At 40.0% G+C, this 20,198-nt stretch overlaps 1 protein-coding gene across 2 annotated transcripts in view; it reads right to left on the reverse strand.

The window, feature by feature from the left end:
- Nucleotides 1–19,241, reverse strand: part of MATCAP2 (microtubule associated tyrosine carboxypeptidase 2) — a 52,085-nt gene extending 32,844 nt beyond the window's left edge. For both annotated transcript variants that reach the window (XM_023544294.2, XM_064290140.1), the window contains exons 1-2: nt 19,023–19,241; nt 1,624–2,315 (exon numbers count right to left, since the gene is read on the reverse strand). In XM_023544294.2, coding sequence (XP_023400062.2) covers nt 1,624–2,315; nt 19,023–19,047 — 717 coding nt within the window. In that variant the 5' untranslated portion in view covers nt 19,048–19,241. The remainder of the gene's footprint in view (nt 1–1,623; nt 2,316–19,022) is intronic.
- Nucleotides 19,242–20,198: the final 957 nt, after the last annotated feature.

Genomic DNA, 20,198 nt, shown 5'->3' on the forward strand with positions numbered 1-20,198 from the left:
TTCTCAGTCTATGGAGCTGATGATGCTCCCTCACTGCCTTGCAGAGAGATGAGAGTGCATTCGTTTCGATCTAACAGTGAGAACTTTCTCCCCAAGTGGCCAGGCTGGGGTAGGACTCCAAATTAAAGAATATGGGTAAATAAATTTCGGCTATCTTTTTCAGGAGGAAAAAAGCAAATCCCATTCTTACAGTTATCATACATTTTAAATTTGTGAAAGCGCTGTTCAATCAAATGCAATCTGCGCACACATTCCAAAATCACACGTTAAGTATGACTGCCAACATAAAAATAAAAGCTAATCTTTTTATTAGTGGTTATAATAGGCCAAGCACTATGCCCAATGCTATATATGAGCTAACCATTATCTCATTCAATCATCAAAATAACCTTCTCTTCACGCCACTTTATACACATGTGAACCAGTAGAGCCTAAATGTTTAATCACTATGTTAATACCTCCATCCAAAAAAATCTTACTGTATATTACTGACTTGTCCATTCAAGGCACAATCTTTAGCACAATCTCAGCCCAATTAAATAAAAAGCAAGTATCCATTTAAAAATATAGAAACAGTCTTTTAACAAAGAATAAAGCAGGAAGATTAAAAATATTTAAATCTTAAAATAAGCTTTTACATAATAGCTTCAAAAGACTGGTTAAATTCCATGTTATTTATAATAAAGAGCAAAAAATCTGCTTGCCACAAGTCCAAAGAACTGTACTGTACTGTCAGCAAAAATGCTGAAATAGGGCACGCACCACAGGCAAATGGAACCAGGCAGTTTTACCTACCCTACAAACAGATTTTCATCATTGACAAAGCCAAGTTGAACCAATCCATTATAAAAATCTGTACGAAGTTAATTTAACCAAATGTAGTCTGCTTTTATGATTTCAAAACTCTGTCCTAAAAGTAAATAAGGGACGATTTCTCCTCAAATGCTTAAGTGGAGTTTATTATAGCACAAAACTATGTGCTCAGTGTCTAAATTGAGCAATACGGAAAAAATATTATTCGTATCATGATTTGCTAAACTCGAGGACAATTTTTACAATCCTATTATTTTCTTCTCTAAATCAGTGCTTAAATATTTACTTGATGATTAATAATTTTAGTAAAGCATTAATAAGTTCATGGTCAAGAATCAAGCCAAGTTCCGAAAACTGTCTCTAAGGGCCTCAACAAGCAGGAAATGTAATACAAAAGGGAGAACCAGTGAGTGCATAGCCCATCTAAGGCATTCAGAATCAATTAGAAAACTAAAACGTAAGTGGGCTTCACAACACTTGGCTGTGGGCTGGTTTACTAGGCCCCACGTCTGTAACTCCCAAATGGAAGCTTAGAATCAGAACCCAGAGTTTTTCCCTACTATAGTTGCTTCCTGGCACAGTCTTTATAGATTTTGATTAGGGCAAAGTAGTTTACATATAGATGATGGTACTCACCTGGAGATTTCCTGTCACATAACTACATGTCCTGGCTGAAAGCTGACTACAACATCTAAATAATTGTATTCTTTAAAAACGTGTCTTTTATTTACTTTTTTCTTTTACACTTGTAAGGTTGCAAATGTCTTAGCTACACATAAATGAAATATCACTGCTGGAGTGGCATTTTACCTGCTTAAGGAATCGGTCAGAAGCTTGGCCATGCTTGGCTAACACACTTGGCAGAGCAGGATTGGCATATTCAAACTGAGGATTGTAGGTGTAGTCAGACTTGAAGAATCTCAACTTTTCTTTCTCCAAGTTGGTGGGCTTTATAGCAGTCAATATACAAAATTTCTTTCCAGAAATATCATCTTTTTCAAAACTTCTAGACAGCTGAGGCTGCTGCTTTGGCTTTGGTAGAGCAGAGAAATGACGCCGCTTGACCTTGTTTCTGGGCTTAGGTGGCAGCACTATGCTGTGCCCTGCAACAGAGATATCATAGGTAAACTTCACAGGACTTGACACTGAGCTCCTGACAAAACTAGCAGACTGCCTCTCCAGGCAGTACCAGCTACCACCGCTCATTTCAGGCACTGGGACTTTCATCTTGCGAAGATCTTTACTACGAGAGGAGCTAGGAGATTTGGTGGGTTTTCTGTATCGTTTGTAGTAGGTATAGGAAGACTGTTTTTGTGAGTGATGCTTTTTCTCTTCTTTACTCTGCAGTAGAACATTGTAGCTACTGGTTCCAGTTGTGAAAATGTCCTTTAGCACTCCAGGGGATAAATGCGCGATGCTTCTTTTGCTGTGAATGACCAGTGAATCTTCGGCATTTAGAACAGACGTCTTAGCAAGTTCTTGCTCGGGCCAGTGAAGCTTTTCTGTGTTAATAAACAAAATCAAAACAAAAGAAATAACAGAGATACCAGATGAAGCAAATTGCTTACCATCTGAAAAGCATTCTGAAGGTTCTGTAAACTTTATAGTTTCTCAACAAGCTTTAGAAAAGACATTTTAAATACTAAAAGTACATACTACTAACCATACTAGTAATGCTATCATACCAGACACTGTTGCTTCTCTTAGACGTGAGTGTATACATGCTAAATTAGCTTCAAAAATCTCTGCTTCAAACCTTCTAGATGATCACAGTCTAACAGAGATGTACGATAACACACAAACGCATTCATATATACAAATTATTCGCATATTCTACCAAAGAAGGTGGATTTCAGAGAAAGGATATATGGTAATGTTAATAAAAAAAACTTAATACCAAAGTAAAACTCCAAAGCATTTTTTAAGCCAAAACAATCTTGAAATTTGGCACTGTATATAAATTAAAAAAAAAACAAAAAACAAACCCGTTGCCCCAGAGTCGACCCTATAGGACAGAGCAGAACTGCGGCATAGAGTTTCCAAGGAGCACCTGGTAGATTCAAACTGCCCACCTCTTGGTTAGCAGTTGTAGCACTTAACCACTATGCCACCAGGGTTTCCATACACAGCCACTGGTAAAAAGGAGGACAATGCTTTATCTATCTCAAAAATCATTTTTAATAACAAATGGATGATATACGTGTGTTTAAACATGTTTTAGTATGCTCTCAATGTTAATAACTGGTTAATTTTTGTGATTTAATTCTAGGCTACAGATTAAGATGAAAGAAAAACAAATTTTTTTTTTCTTGGCAAGTTTGAAAACCTTTTTAAATTACTATTACACAGATTCTAGTACACCATATGGCAAGTTAAGGAGGGCTGCTTTGCCTTTCAATCTCACGAGTGCTTTATTCAGGTAAGATTCAATTGATAACACTGTTGCTCATGCACTTTTTAAAATTGTGTTTATTCAAACAATAACACACATAGTTCAACCATGTGTACAAGACTAAATGAGCACACCAGCCTAGAGGCAAAGACAAGAAGGCAGGAGGGGACAGGAAAGCTGGACGAATGGAAATGGGGAAACCAAGGTTGAGAAAGGGACAGTGTTGACACATCACGGGGTTGGCAACCAATGTCACAAAACAATATGTATATTGCTTAATGAGAAACTAATTTGCTCTGTAAACTTTCACCTAAAGCACAATAACAAAAACAATAAAAATTGTGTTTATTTGCAATCAACAAATATATCAAAATCAAATCCACTGCTGTCGAGTCAATTCTAACTCATAGTGACCCTACAGGATGGAGAACTGCCCCATAGAGTTTCCAAGGACAGGCTAGTAGATTTGAACCGCTGACGTTTTTTGATTAGCAGCAGAGCTCTTAACCAAATCTATGGGCTACTACTAATTGGGCACATGGCTCTGAGAAGCAACCGCATAAATACATTGCTTCTAACCAGCTTCTAATTTAATTCTGAAGGCAAAGCATTCTATGAATATTTAAATAATAATAGAAGGTAGTCCAGTATTAAGCATGAAAAACAAAGATGCAGGCAATAATCTAACGTTCAAAACAAGAAGAGAGCAATGTGAAGAAAGATTTCAAGTACAGCTTTAAGAATAACCAGATTCAATTCCAAACTAAGTGTGTTTGTCTGCTCATCTGAACCAGACTCCCATCTGTGACCCGGTCTGCCTAGAAACCTTCTCTAAACCCTTCCTGTATGTGTGACATATTATGGTTCTCTCAACTAGTTCTGTTTTCGAAAGCTAACAGATCCTTATACCTTTAGCCCTCAACCTTTGGCTCCAGCATAGGGGCAGTTTCAATGCTGGATGACTTGGGTAGCTAGCCTCATAAAACAGACATTTTATGTCATTTTGCATTTTTGAAAATTGTTTGTCAACATACATCTGTTATTCACTCACTCAAAATTAAGTATTCAAGGATCCTTTCTATAAGCAGAAATAAATAGTAATAATAAAAGCTGCCACTATTTTTCTTATTGGCTTGAGGTGAAGGTTTACAGAGCAAATTAGTTTCTCATTAAACAATGAATGCACATATTATTTGGTGACACTGGTTGCCAACCCCGCAACGTGTCAACGCTCTCCCTTTCTCAACCTTGGGTTCCGCATTTCTGTTCGTCCAGCTTTCCTGTCCCTTCCTGCTGTCTTATCCTTGCCCCTGGGCAGGCATGCCCATTTAGTCTCGTATACACAGTTGAACTATGTGTATTACTGTTTGTTTTATGGGCCTGTCTAATCTTTATCTGAAGGGTGAACTCGTAAGTGACTTCAGTGCTGAGTTAAAAGGGTGTCCGGGGGCCATACTTCAGGGTTTCTCCACTCTCCACCAGACCAGTAAATCTGGTTTTTTTTTTGTGTGAGTTTGAATTTTGTTCTACATTTTTCTCCCGCTCTGTCTTGAACCCTCTATTGTGATCCCTGTCAGAGCAGTCAGTGGTGGTAGCTGTCAGCCATTTTTTTGATGCATTTATGTTAGTTTGGGATTTCACCAAGAACTATACTTGTTATACCCCTTAAGCTTCAGAGATATTAAATAATTGGCTCAAAGTTATATGACCAGAAAGTAGCAGGCAGCAAACTGTGAATGCAGGTGTGTCTGATTAGAGTCCATGCTCACTCCATTATGTATGGACATTCATTCGGACAGCAACAAACATTCAGTATTAAGTCTGCTACATGCACAGCACTGTTCACTTCCTGTTCAGGACACGGCATCCCAATAACACATGGCAATTCGAATAATTAAAATTCTAAAATAGCACTGGGACCATGTTTTATTCAGCTCTATCTTCCCAACAGTTTTTTGTTTTTATCTTCCCAACAGTTAGCATGGTATCTGGCAGGCATTCAATAAATGCTCACTGAATGAGTAAAGGAAAGACCCTAAATGTGCCATTCTCAAACCACTCTGGATAAACAGGTACTTGTAGTTCTGGGACCATTCTAAATTTCTGTGAGGAGATCACGTAGAAGTAGAAATATAATATGGAAGACCCTACACCAGTGGTCCTCAACCAGGGGTGGTTCTGCCCGCTAGGAGACATTTAGCAAGGTATGAAGACACTTTTGGTTACCACAACTGGGCGGGGGGAGGAGACGGTGGTACTGGCATCTAATGGAGAGAAACCTGGAATGATGCCTAAATGTTAGTTTTAAAGCTCAGAAGTCATTCACGGTTTAGGGTGAAGAAATAGTACCAGCTCAAAAGTGATGATAATCAAACCAAATATGTTAGGTACTTTAAAGTCTTTTTATTTACATTTTCTAGGCCAGTGTGTGAAATTTGAATTCTGGTGTCTACGTAGATCATAAAGGTAACATAAAAGTATGAACTTGCAGGGGCTAAATAAAAAAATGCTAAGTAAACTGTATGGACGAGTTCTGAGGTAGGAGCTAGACTGCGCAGGGTCGTGTGGAAGGCGGATTATACAAAGAAGCCATTCAGTAAATGTTAAAGACTTGACCAGCCAAAGATAAACAGGACAAATAAACAAAACTTTTATCACAGGCCGGTAGGTTGCCAGTCCCTCAGGGGTTCCAGACTGAAGTGTCTCCAGCTGATAGAAAACTGGGCAAGCTGGGCAAACATAAGCCAGGAACACCAGGGCATAGGTTGTAGCCTAAATGCCCAAGAACAGTGTCAGTTTCCCGAATAAGACGCCACATTTTTAGGAGACAAGAGGTGGTAATGAAAGGAAGACTGAAACAGACACTAAACTGAGATAAGGATAAGGGTATCATAACCTAGAGAAGTCGGGTAAAGACTAGGTGCAGGCAGGAAGGTAAAGGGAGGTAACCAGGCTCTTTTCTCATTTCATCTTCATAATAAAAAGGGAAAAAGCTACATCAAATTAAAACCAATTAATAAAACTACTCTGAAGAATTCCTAAATTGATGGTTCATTATATGCATGCTGTGCTGATTTTAAAAAATATTCAATATAGAAGTGCTTTCTTTGGTTCCTAAGAGTCAGTAGCTCTATGATTAAAGAGCTGAGCTCACAGAATTCTTTTGTTTTGTCATAAAGCATCAATGACCTCCAAATTCATAATTTTTTTCTGTCTCAACCAACCTATACACTTCAGGATACTAAAAAAAAAAAAAAAAGTCCTAAACCATCTGCCAAAACATTCAAGGAAGAGTAGAGGTGGGAGAGTTGTGCTGGTATGTGGATGACAGAACCCATTAACCCTCCTCCCCTCCCCAGAGTTGCAGCATTTCAGTTCACTTGCTAATTATCTACCTGGGAGACTTCACTTCAGTTCATTTTAAACTCCATCTGCCGCATGGGTATGCCAATGGTGTACTTATTTGATAAATGCCAATCCTGCCAAATGCTGGATAGCCTGTGAAGTTCACAGAAGTGGGGCATGTGGTCGGTCCTTCATACAACTCACACAAGATGGATGTAAATTAATTTCCCAGAACCTCATTAATCTTACTGTACTAAAAAAAAAAAATTTTTTTAATCTTAACTGTACTAAAATACTGTTTTTGTAATTTTATTTTTAAATTTTTAAAATATTTTTTAAATTGTACTTTAGATGAAGATTTACAGAGCAAATTGGTTTCTCATTAAACAATACACGTTTTGTGATATGTTTGCCAACCCAACGACATGTCAACACTCTCCCCCTCTCGACCTTAGGTTCCCCATTACCAGCTATCCCATCCCCTCCTGCCTTCTCGTCCGTGTCCCTGGGCTCATGTGCCCATTTAGTCTCATTTTTTTTTATAGGCCTGCCTAATCTTTGGCTGAGAGGTGAACTTCAGGAGTGACTTCAGTTCTGAGTTAAAAGGGTGTCCTGGGGCCAGGCTCTTGGGGTTTCTCCAGTTCTGTGTTTGTAATTTTAAATGCTATTGTTTGCTTCATGAAAAAAATTTAAATTTGAATATGCAAAAGTTAACAGTAAAAGGCTAATAAAAAGATTTCCACTTGTCTAACCAATTTACTGGCATTCCTGGGTGGTGCAAATGGTTAACGTGCCAGGCTCCTAACTGAAAGTTCAGAGGTTTGAGTCTACCCAGAGGTGCCTTGGAAGAAAGGCCTGGTGATCTTCTTCTGCCATGAAAGCCCTATGGAACACAGTTCTACTCTGACACACAGGGCACTGCCATGAGTTGGAAGACTCAGCAGCAATTGTTTTGTTTTGCTTTTTTACACAATCTATTAAAGAACGTCCTATTCCCCTGACTCCTTTTTTCTCAGAAATTAAAACCTCTTAAGCATAAGCAGACTTCTATGGGAGAAGTATAACTCATTCCCCCTCCTGAACAGTACGAAGGTAATAAAAAATTATACTTTTTCATATCAAAGGTAATCACTATGTAATGTAATTTCAGCCATCAGCAATCTGTTTCACTACAACGTTGGAGTGAACAAGCAATAATTTTAGTTGGTCAAAGAGATCATTCACCCTAACCTGATTACCCACAGTAAAGAGGGAAAAAAAGGGTGGTAACATTACCACATTAAAATAGATACTCAGTATATTCACAAGTAGGTGAATATACTGAAATTACCAACACAATAAAAGCTTAATATGTATCTAGAACAGAAGAAATGAATACCAGGACTCCTGGCTTCCATTCCTAGCTCTCTCAATGACCTCCTTGTAATATTAGCCTAATCACTAAACCCATCACTGCCTCACGTTTCTCATCTCACAGAACGGAGCAGGTGGAGGGAGCTCACTGAACTCTCAGTACTTGACCTGTGAATAACTGAGGTCTCATAGTAAGGATGAAGTCCCTGGCTGAAGAAAAGATTAGACCATCAGAAATAAGGCCTGGTGGAAAATACTAATTAAGCAATTTTGACCTACAAAATGGCAATTTCATATGGTTCACAAATACTTATGAAACCTGAGAATTGGGATGATTTTACACCACAGAAAGATAGGTTGCTTGATTACAAACACTGAATTGCCTTCCACCCTTTGTCGAAGATCAGCTGTCGATAGCTGGATGGATTTATTTTGGGGTTCTCAATTCTGTTCCATTCGTCTATATGTCTGTCATTGTACTGGGACCAGGCTGTTTTGATTACTGTATAGTAAGTTCTGAGATCAGAAGTGTGAGGCCTCCTATTTTGTTCTTCTTCAATAATGCTTTAGCTATTTGGGGCCTCTTTCGTTTCCATATAAAGTTGGAGATTAGTTTTTCCATATCATTAAAGAATGTTGTTGGGATTTGGATTGGGATGCATTATATCCACAGATCACTTTGGGTAGTACTGACATTTTCACAATGTTAAGTCTTCTAATCCTTGAGCATGGTATGTTTTTCCATTTATGTAGGTCTCTTTATTTTTCTTGCCTTAGTGTTTTGTAGCTTTCCTTGTATAAGTCTTTTGTGTCTCTAGTTAGATTTATTCCTAGATATTTTTTATCCTTCGGGGGCGCTATTATAAATGATATTGTTTTCTTGATTTCCTTTTCGGAGTTCTCCGTGTTAGCAAAGTGGCAGGGTACAAGACTAACATACAAAAATCAGTTGAATTCCTCTATGCTAACACGGAGAACTTAAAGGATCGCTATGAGTTCTCCGTGTTAGCATAGGGGAATTCAACTGATTTTCTGTATGTTAATCTTGTACCCTGCCACTTTGCTAAACCCTTTTATTAGTTCCAGTTACTTTCTTGTGGGATATCTGGGATTTTCTATGTTCTGCAAATAGGGATAGTTTTACTTCTTTACCAATTTGGATGCCCTTTATTTCCCTTTTTTGCCTTATTGTTCTGGCTAGAACTTCCAGTATAATATTGAATAAGAGCGGTGATAATGGCCATTGTTGAATTGTTTCTGTTCTCAAGGGGAATGCTTTCAATCTCTCCCCGTTGAGAACAATCTTGGCTGTTGGATGTATATGAATCCCCTTAATTATGTTGAAGAATTTCCCCTCTTTTCCTATTTTTCTGAGAGTTTTTATCAGGAAAGGGTGTTGGATTTTATCAACTGCTTTTTCTGCTTTGATTGAGATGATCATGTTTCTTTTCCTTTGTTTTACTTACATGGTGAATTACGTTGACTGATTTTCTCATGTTGAACCACCCTTGCATCCCTGATATGAATTCCACCTGATCATGATATTTTTTGTTTTGACATGCTGTTGTATTCTGTTGGTTAGAATTTTGTTGAGAATTTTTGCATTTATATTCATGAGGGATACTGGTCTGAAATTTTTTTGTTGTTTTTCTGGTGGTATCTCTGCCCGGCTTCGGTATCAGGGTTATGCTAACTTCATAGAATAAATTAAGAAGTATTCCTTCTTTTTCTATGAACCGGAATAGTTTGAGTAGAATTGGTGTCAACTCTGCTCTGAATGTTTGGGAGAACTTTCCAGTGATGCCATCTGTGCTGGGGCTTTTTTTTTTTTTTTCTTTTTGGAAGTTTTTTATGACATTTTCAATTTCTTCTTTTGTTATAGGTCTATATAGGTGTCCTAACTTTCTTTGTGTTCCTTTAGGTAGACACTGTGTTTCTAGAAATTTGTCCATTTCTTTTAGGTTTTAGAGTACAGTTTTTCATAATATTCTGTTATGATCCTGTTCATCCCGTTTGGTTCTGTTGTAATGTTGCCCATTTCATTTACCTGGTTACTGGTGTCATCTCATTCTTTTCCTTTTTCAATTTGGCCAGTGGTTTGTTAATTTGACTAATCATCTCAAAGAACCAACTCCCAGTTTTGTCGATTCTTTCTATTGTTTTCCTATTTTCTATTCATTTATTTCTGCTCTGATCTTTATTACTTCCTTTCCTCTGGTGGCTGGACCTCTTCTGCCATTCCTTTTCTATTTGTTCAAGTTGTCGGGTTAAGTTATTGATTTTGGACCTTTCTTCTTTTTCAATATGTACACTTATTGTTATATGTTTTCCTCTGACTGTTTTGGCTGTGTCCGAGATGTTTTGGTATGATGTGTCTTCATTCTCATTTGATTCTAAGAATGTTTTAATTTCTTCTGACCCAGTAGCTTTTAAGTGAAGTGTTATTCTCTTTCCATGTATTTAAGTTTTTTTCCTTGCGCCTTCTGTTATTGATTTCTAGTTTACAGCATTATGGTAAGAGAAGGCGCTTTGTATTATGTCAATGTTTTTGAATTTTTGAGGCTTCTTTGCAGCCTAACATATGGTCTACCCTGGAGAATGATCCGTGTGCACTGGAGAAAATTGTGTACTGTGCTGTTGGGTGGTGTGTTCTATATATGCCTATGAGGTCAAGTTGGTTGACTGTGTTAGTTAGATCTTCTGAATCTTTACTGAGTTTCTTTCTAGCTGTTCTGTCAATCATCAGAAGTGGTATGTTGAAGTCTAGTACTATTATTGTAGGACTACTTATTTTTCTTTTCAATTCTGTTAGTTTTATGTATTTTGGAGCTCTGTCATTGGCTGCATAAATATTCATTATTGTTATGTCTTCTTTGTGGATTTGACCCTTTAATCACTACATAATGCCCTTCTTTGTCTCGTATAATGGATTTCGACTTAGTCTATTTTATTTGAAATTATTATTGCTACTCCTGCTCTCTCTTTTGGATACTGTCTGCTTAATATAGTTTTTTCCATTCTTTGATTTTAACTTATGTCTTTGTGTCTAAGCTGTGTCTCTTGTAGGTAGCATATTGATGGGTCATGTTTTAACCCATTCTGCTGCCCTCTATCTCTTGACTGGTGCATTTAATCCATTTACATTCAGTGTAATTAGCGATAGTTACAGATTCATTGCTGTCATTCTTTTACACTTTTGTGTGTGTGTTGTTAACAATTTCTCTTTGTTCTTAATTTTCTGTTGAGTTCTCTTTGTATATGGATTTTCTTTTCCTATCGTTGTTTTTGTGTTTACTGAGGCTTTTTGGTTTTCTTCTGGATTTTGGTGGGTAGATTCATTAATTTTCTTTATAGTTACTCTGAAAATTTACCTTTGTCTTTCTGCATTTAAAGTAGTCTGTTATATCTTGATATCGCCTCCATACGGAAGGTCTATAACTATACCATTGATCCCTCCTTTTGTTTTGAAGTTTTCATTGTTTATAGCTTAACTCCTCTGGTTCTCTGTAGTCAGTTTCTTTAGCTTTATTTTGCTTTTGTGACGTCTTTATCTAGGTATCTGGGTGATGATGTTGTATCTCTGTATCTCAGGTTTTTGTGTGATGCTGTTGGTTCTCTGTCTAAAGTACTCCTTTTAATATTTCTTATAAGGCTGGGCTGGTTTTTATAAATTCACTTAGCTCCTGCTTATCTGGCAATGTCTTAGTTCACCATTGTTTTTGAAAGACAATTTTGCCAGATATATGATTCTGGGTTGGCAATTCTTTTTCTTCAGGATTTTATATAGGTCATCCCCTTGTCTTCTTGCCTATGTGGTTTCTAACAAGAAATCAGCACTTGGTCTTATTGGTGCCCCTTTGTAAGTGATATTTCATTTTTCACGAGCTGCTTTCAGAATTCTTTATCCTTGGTTTTGGCAAGTTGGATTATGCCATGCCTCGGTAATTTTTTTGGGGGGGTGGGTCTATCCTGTATGGGTTTGCTGAGCTTCTTCGATGGTCATCATCTCATCTTTCATATTTGGGTAGTTTTCAGCCAATATAGCTTCAAAAATTCTCTCTGTACTTTTTTCTGCTTCTCTTCTGGAATTTATATTACACGTAAATGATTCCTCTTAATGGTGCCCCCTAATTCTTCTGCTTTGTTTTTCTTCGTTCTTTTTTCTGATTGTTCCTCAAATAAATTAGTATCAAGGGATGTATCCTCTATTTTGCTCTTCTAGTGATTCAATGCTACTTCTGTGTCCTTCCATGGGAGCCCTGGCACAGTGGTTAAGAGCTACAGCTGCTAACAAAAAGGTCAGCAGTTCAAATCCACCAGCTGCTACTTGGAAACCCTATGGGGCAGTTCTACTCTGTCCTGGAGGGTCATTATGAGTCTGTCATTTTGATTTTATATTGTTTTCCTGAATTCTTTTAGTGTTTTTTCTGTGTTTTCCTTGATCTCTTTTAAGGATCCTAAATATAAGTCTTTTGAATTCCTTTTCAGATAATTATATTATCGTTTCTTCCTCAGGAGGGTTTTCTTTTCCTTTATTTTGCTCATTTGTTTGAGCCATCTTTTTCTTTTTTTCATGATTTGTTACTGTCTGTCTCCGAGGCATCAAGGTATTATTTTATTTATGTATTTATTGATTGAATTCCTTTTCAGATAATTATATTATCGTTTCTTCCTCAGGAGGGTTTTCTTTTCCTTTATTTTGCTCATTTGTTTGAGCCATCTTTTTCTTTTTTTCATGATTTGTTACTGTCTGTCTCTGAGGCATCAAGGTATTATTTTATTTATGTATTTATTGATTAATTATATGTTTGTTTTGTCCTGATTTTTTCTTTTGATATATCCGAGCAGGTAGAGCAGGCATGCCCCGCTGATCACTTGTCTTACAGCATGGGAGTGCTCACCACCTGTCACGGAGTTGGCAGGGCAGCAGCTGGCAGGACGAGTGCACGATACTCTTCACCAGGTGGGTGGGGAGCCTGGGGGCAGACTGAGTGAGTGCAGGCCACCACCTGTTATTGGTCCAGTGGTGTGGGAGCCTGTGATAGCACTCGCAGGGCAGGCAAGGTAGTGGGCAGGAGGTGTGGTGGGTGACTGGTGGGGCTGGCATACTCACTGCTGCTTGCTGGGTCGGCGGGGTGATGGGCAAAGTGCTCTCTACTGCTCACTGGGTGGGTGGGGCAGCAGGTGGAGGGGTTTGGTGGGCAGGGCCTGTGGCAGACAACCAGCAGCATAGGAGTGCTCACTGCTGATTACCAGGTAGGTGAGGGGGTGGCGGGTAAGGTGAAGCTGAGTGGTGGGGGAGCAAGTTTGCTCCATAGTCTCCAGTCAGGCGGGGCAGCAGGGATGGGGAGGTACGCATTGCTAATCACTAGGAAGGTGGGAAAAGGAGGAGCATGCTCCTCTGGTCACTAGGCATGAGTTCCTGGGACCTGGCTCAGGCTAAATGTAAGGATGGGCTGCTGCTTGGTGTCTGGTCAAGTGGGGGGCCTCCTGCTGACAGTCTATGGATCTATTACTCCATTTGTGCCACCCACCCTCATGATCGGGGACCACAGCTCGTGACTAGTTTTGTCTGGATCCTATCTCCCTCCTTGTTCTGACTTCAGGATGAATGGAGCACTCACCCTCTATACTTTCCCTCCTTAGATCCAGTTCATATCCTGCTCACCTTGCTTCACTCTGGGTATGTCTACACGGTTCCTTGGTCTTTTACTGGGAATTCCATGAAGTTGCCTTCCTGTGCTCCTCACCCCAGGATTGCTGTTGGCTTTGTCTAAAGATGGCCATGCAGTGCCAGCCTGGCTGGTAGGGCACCTCAGCTCTGTATCTCTCCTTGTTCCCTGTTTTTGTTCAGTTTCTCCTTCCAATTGGTATTCGATCTAATTTTTATCTTTCTGTTTGGTGCTCAGGGTTCCTTCACTATCATTTGTATCTGTTTCACTTGGTTTCTCGGGTCTTTGCTGTAGGGGGAAGGCATGGTGTGTCTAAGCTGCCATCATGGGCAGTCTGTTAAATGAGATCTTGATTCTGAGTTTTGTGGCTTAAATCAGCATACAGTCACTGTAACAGTGTGTTGATTTTACCCACCACTATACTCTCCTCGTTGAGAAAATAGGCTTTGGAATGGAGCTTCTAGGGTCTGAATCTTGACTCTGTTTATTAGTAACTATGTGACTCTGACCAAGTTACTTTTTTGTGCTGTAGTATCCTTACCTGAAAAATGGGATACTAATACTACACACCTCATAGTATTGTTCTGAGGATTATAAGAGTACTATTTTTTTTTTTATTTGTAAAGTGCTGTTTATTATTATCAGTATTATATTCAGCTCCTAAAGAAATACTCCATGAAATAACAGAAACAAAAGAATGTTTAGAATCATTAAATTTAGTTTTCCAGATTAATATAAAAGAATTAATTTTATATTCTAGAACCAATCTTTTAGTAACTTTAATATAATAAATAATCTTTAAAATGGTATGAGAAGGCAAAACAAAAACTTTTCAATTTGATTCCATTTTCAAACAGCATATGTAACAGACACATCCTTCTTACTTCATTTTACAACTTCAATCAGGCATTCCACCAGAAAGTTATATTTAGATTACAAATTTAGATTAAATCATGACTAAAAGTCAAAAGTGGATAAGATACAGGAAGTGATCTTGGAAACACTTAAGTAATTGCCTCAGTGCTGAACTATAAAACAACCAGACTGTTCTGTTATTTACAGCTATTTTAAAGATGAAAAAATGAATACATTTCTATCAGTACTGCTATCACAAAAAATCAAGTTCTTCTGCTAACCAGGAGAACATGGACTTCTTAGATATCAATGTAATAGGGAAAAAGGGGTAGTTAAGACCATGTTTTCACCTAAACCCTCTTCATAAAGTTTCTGGCAGTCCAAGTTGGGCTTTCTGATATTTCAGTGAAATGCTGGACATAGGGTTTTGAACTACCATTTTAACTAGCCCAATGATACACAAAAGAGTCCTGGTGGTGAGATGGAAACCGTGGTGGTGTAGTGGTTAAGTGCTACGTCTGCTAACCAAGAGGTCGGCAGTTCGAGTCTGCCAGGCTCTCCTTGTAAACTCTATCGGGCAGTTCTATAGGGTCACTATGAGTCAGAATCAACTCGACAGCAGTGGTTTGGGTTTGGGTTTTGGTGGTCAGGTGTTTAAGAGCTTGGCTACTAACCAAAAGTTAGCAGTTGGAATATCACCAGCCACTCCTTAGAAATCCTATGGGGCAGTTCTACTTTGTCCTATAGGGTAGCTATGAGTTGGAATCGACTCGACGGCAATGGATGGGATGGATAGGATGTACAAGAAATGGAGAAGATATTGTGAACAATGTCCTGGTCTGCTATTTTAAAGGGCTACAAATTTGAAGCCTAAATTGTCTCAAATGGCTCTTCGAATTTTTATTGTAATACAGAAATTCACTGCCAAATTACTATGCAACACACAAAAGTGGACTGCTAAGTGTATTGCCACTAAATTATGGGAAGGAAGTTGAAGAAGGGGAACAGATCTACTATTTTATGAAGTATTTGTCCTCGACTTCCAGCTTCACATTCTGAAATACTAGGAGACCCACTTTGTATTGCTGTTTGGTCAGACTACCCATCTTCTAATACAGATGATAGAGCTGTGTTCTTTACAATTGTTATGCTTTGGGAAAATGACTTTAATCTATGTTATTTTTGAATATCTAATAAGCTGCTCTGTGACAGGATCCAGCTATAGTTTTCTCCAAGACAGAGGTTCTCTACCAGGGGTGATAGGGCAATTTCTGGAAACATTTTTGGTTGTCACAACTGGAAGGGTCATATTACTGGCATCTAGTGGGTAGAGGCCAGGGATGCTGCTAAACATCCTACAAAGTATAGTTCGGTCCCCCTTGACAAAAAATTATCGGGTCCAAAATGTGAACAGTGCGAAGGTTGAGAACCTTGTTCGAAGACATAAAAAACAAACAAACAAAAAAAAACGTTGCTGTGAAGTTGATTCTGATTCATAGCAACCCTATAGGACAGAGTAGAACTGCCCCAAAGGATTTCCAAGGAGCGGCTGGTGGATTCAAACTGCTAGCCTTTTGGTTAGCAGCCAAGTGCTTAGCCATTGTGCCACCAGGGCTCCAAAATATAAAGAAGGTATAGAATTTTTAGTAACTGCAAGCATTTTCATTAGATATTAATAAATTACATTTTTAAAAAACTAATGCCAGTTTAAGTTGCCTCTTAGATCTTGGTTCCTCTAACTTCTACGCTTCCTGTCAACATAAATGACAACGAGCTAAACAACAGCAATGTCATGACTGCACAAAGTCAGCTCAGTATTTTTTTATAACACTTAACATGAAATAAAATAGTATAAAATTAAGACCATAATCATAATTTATTTTCAAGGAATTTAGTTTTACAATAAAAAAGAAACACTAAAGAAGATACTCAGGCAGCCAACAGATACATGAGAAAATGCTCTCGATCATTAACCATTAGAGAAATGCAAATTAAAACTACGATGAGATTCCATCTCACACCAACAAGGCTGGCATTAATCCAAAAAAACACAAAATAATAAATGTTGGAGAGGCTGCGGAGAGATTGGAACTCTTATTCACTGCTGGTGGGAATGTAAAATGGTACAACCACTTTGGAAATCTATCTGGCGTTATCTTAAACAGTTAGAAATAGAACTACCATACAACCCAGAAATCCCACTCCTCGGAATATACCCTAGAGATACAAGAGCCTTCACACAAACAGATATATGCACACCCATGTTTACTGCAGCTCTGTTTACAATAGCAAAAAGCTGGAAGCAACCAAGGTGTCCATCAACGGATGAATGGTTAAATAAATTATGGTATATTCACACAATGGAATACTACGCATAGATAAAGAACAGTGACGAATCTGTGAAACATTTCATAACATGGAGGAACCTGGAAGGCATTATGCTGAGTGAAATTAGTCAGATGCAAAAGGACAAATATTGTATAAGACCACTATTATAAGATCTTGAGAAATAGTAAAAACTGAGAAGAACACATACTTTTGTGGTTACGAAGGGGGGAGGGAGGGAGGGAGGGAGAGGGTTTTTTATTGATTAATCAGTAGATAAGAACTGCTTTGGGTGAAGGGAAAGACAACACTCAATACATGGAAGGTCAGCTCAATTGGACTGGACCAAAAGCAAAGAAGTTTCTGGAATAAAATGAGTGCTTCAAAGGTCAGCGGAGCAGGGGCTGGGGTCTGGGGAACATGGTTTGAGGGGACTTCTATGTCAATTGGCAAAATAATTTTATTATGAAAACATTCTGCATCCCACTTTGAAATGTGGCATCTGGGGTCTTAAAGGCTAACAAGTGGCCATCTAAGATGCATCAATTGGTCTCAACCCACCTGGAGCAAAGGAAAATGAAGAACACCAAGGTCACACGACAACTAGGAGCCCAAGAGACAGAAAGGGCCACATGAACCAGAGACCTACATCATCCTGAGACCAGAAGAACTAGTTGGTGCCCGGCCACAATCGATGACTGCCCTGACAGGGAGCACAACAGAGAACTCCTGAGGGAACAGGAGATCAGTGGGATGCAGACCCCAAATTCTTATAAAAAGACCATACGTAATGGTCTGACTGAGACTGGAGGAATCCCGGCGGCCATGCTCCCCAAACCTTCTGTCGGCACGGGACAGGAACCATCCCCGAAGACAACTCATCAGACATGAAAGGGACTGGTCAGCGGGTGGGAGAGAGATGCTGATGAAGAGTGAGCTAATTATATCAGGGGGACACTTCAGAGTGTGTTGGCAGCTCTTGTCTGGAGGGGGGATGGGAGGATAGAAAGAGAGGGAAGCTGGCAAAATTGTCACGAAAGGAGAGACTGAAAGGGCTGACTCAATAGGGGAAGAGCAGGTGGGAGTACGGAGTAAGATGTATGTAAACTTATATGTGACAGACTGATTGGATTTGTAAACGTTCACTTGAAGCTTAATAAAAGGTAATAAAAAAAAAAGAAACAGAAAGATGGTGTAATAGGTATTGCAATGCCTTAAAGTTAAAATTTCTGTCCTTATTTTAATCCTTGTTTAAGCATTAGGCATTAATCTTTACTATGTTGTTCTTCATCATGCTAACAGACCCTTGTCTTGCAGAAGTGTTATCATAAAGAATCAAATACTGGGGAAATGGCCTAGGAAGTTATTGTAATATTATGCAAAATATTTTTTTTTTACTGGCTAACATTCAGAATTGTTTTAAAAAAATGACAGGCAAGTAAACTTTCAGCCTTGGGGTCTAAATACCCATGTTTTAAGCTTTTAAGCTTGGTGCAGAATACATACTATAAAGAGAGCCATTTATAACATCTCAAAAGGTTCTCAACGATTTAGGACTAAAAGCATACATACAAACATAGCCCATTCCTCTTGAGTCAATGGCCCCTCACAGCAACCCTACAGGACAGAACAGAGCTGCCCCATAGGGTTTCTAAGGCTGTAATCTTTATAGTAGACTGCCGCATCTTTCTCCTGAGTAGCTGCTGGTGGGTTTGAACCACCAACCTTTTGGTTGGCAGCTGAGCGCTTAACCACTGTGCCATCAGGGCTCCTTATATACAAATATACACAATATAAACACTGATATATAGCGACTTGTTCTTTTGCCAAACGATTTTCCTGAACATTCTAGAAAATACACTACAATGCCTAATCACGTACCAAACATACTCTGAAATATAATTTAAGAATACTTAGGTTGTACATTAGTAGGACCAGTTATCTCTAATAATAATTTACTTCATTAGATTCTACGACATGTGCTTTCTGGCAATAAACGACAAAAGAAAAACGGACCCTTCTCTTTTTCTCTCCACCGCACAGGTTTCCCGAGCGGCTCTGTTTGGGAGCGGGGTTGGGTCCGTGCGCCGCACGCGGAGCCCACATCCCACCGCTCCCACCACCTCCCGGCGGTCCCGCAACGCCCTGCGTGCGGCCAGACCCCGACCCACACCCGCCGCGAGGGACCCCGGCAGATGTTGGTCGCCGCCGCCCACCTGCGCTCAGGAGCCCGGGGCACCCCAGGACCAGCCTTACCCTGCACTCACCCGTCACGCGAATAGACTCCAGCATGGTCCCGCCGAAGCCGGGGCGGCGGGCTGCGTGGGCGCGGGGAGAGAGGGCAGAGCGGAGCCGGGCTGCCTCTCGCCTCCGGCCCGGGCCTCAGTGGCGGGATCGCGGCGGGAAGTTGCCGGCGGCGACGTGGGGCAGGATAGGACTGGTAGGGGCGGACGCAGACCTGCGGGTACACGGCTGTGAGCGGCGCACCTTCCCGTCCGCTGCTGCCGGAAGGTGCAGAAGGCGGCCCTACGGTGGGCAGCCTCGCTGGGCTCCCGCTGCCGTGACGTTGCCGCCTCCCCAGTTGCTAGGAAACACTGCTCGCTGTATGCGAACGCTGAGCTTCACAGAGCTTGCGCGCCGCTGGGGGCGCTCGTGCGACTGAGCAGGGCCTCGCAGAGACACGGAAGGAGAGTCCCCGCGTGGGTCCCCGCGTCTGGTCTTGTCGGCTGCGCCGGGGACCAACCGGGTCAGCCCCGTTGGATACGCGCATTTCGACTAATTATCCCCACTGACATTTGTGCGCCGTTTTAGGGGCTCAACTCCGTAGTAGATTTACGAAGAAGAGAGGGGTAGCGTGACCCTCAGGCCTCAGCTGAGAATTACAAAGCTGGATCTCCTCCACACTTTAACTTAAAAGATGCGAAAAAGCTAAACAACGTTAGTTGTCTGGGGCATCCATATCCTCGGACAACGAAGTTGACAGGTTGAGCTGGTAAGAATAAAGGTGCAAAACCGTTTGCAGTCTGGTTGATTAGGACTCATGGCAGCCAACCCAAAAAAACCAAACCCATTGCCTTGGGCTCCATTCTGACTCATAGTGACCCAATAGGATGGAGTACAACAGCCCCTTAGCATTTCCAAGGGTTTAAAAAAAAAAATTTTTTTTTTTAATCTTTATGGACACTGACTGCCACATCTTTCTCCCGCGTATCGGCTGGTGGGTTTAAACCACCAAGCAGCTGAGCGTTTAACCGCTGGGCCACCAGCGCTCCTTCTTGGTGACCGGAAGGCTAAAATACATTTTCCTACTCATTGAGCTTACCCCAGCATAATATCCTTCGTACCAAAAAAGTGATAGAGGCTGAATGTTATTTTTCAGTTAGTTGTTCATTTTCACATTAACAAATGTGAAAATATAGTATTTTACAGTATCCATGGGACAT

Source organism: Loxodonta africana, chromosome 8, assembly GCF_030014295.1.
Source record: "Loxodonta africana isolate mLoxAfr1 chromosome 8, mLoxAfr1.hap2, whole genome shotgun sequence".
NCBI classification, from domain to species: domain Eukaryota; kingdom Metazoa; phylum Chordata; class Mammalia; order Proboscidea; family Elephantidae; genus Loxodonta; species Loxodonta africana.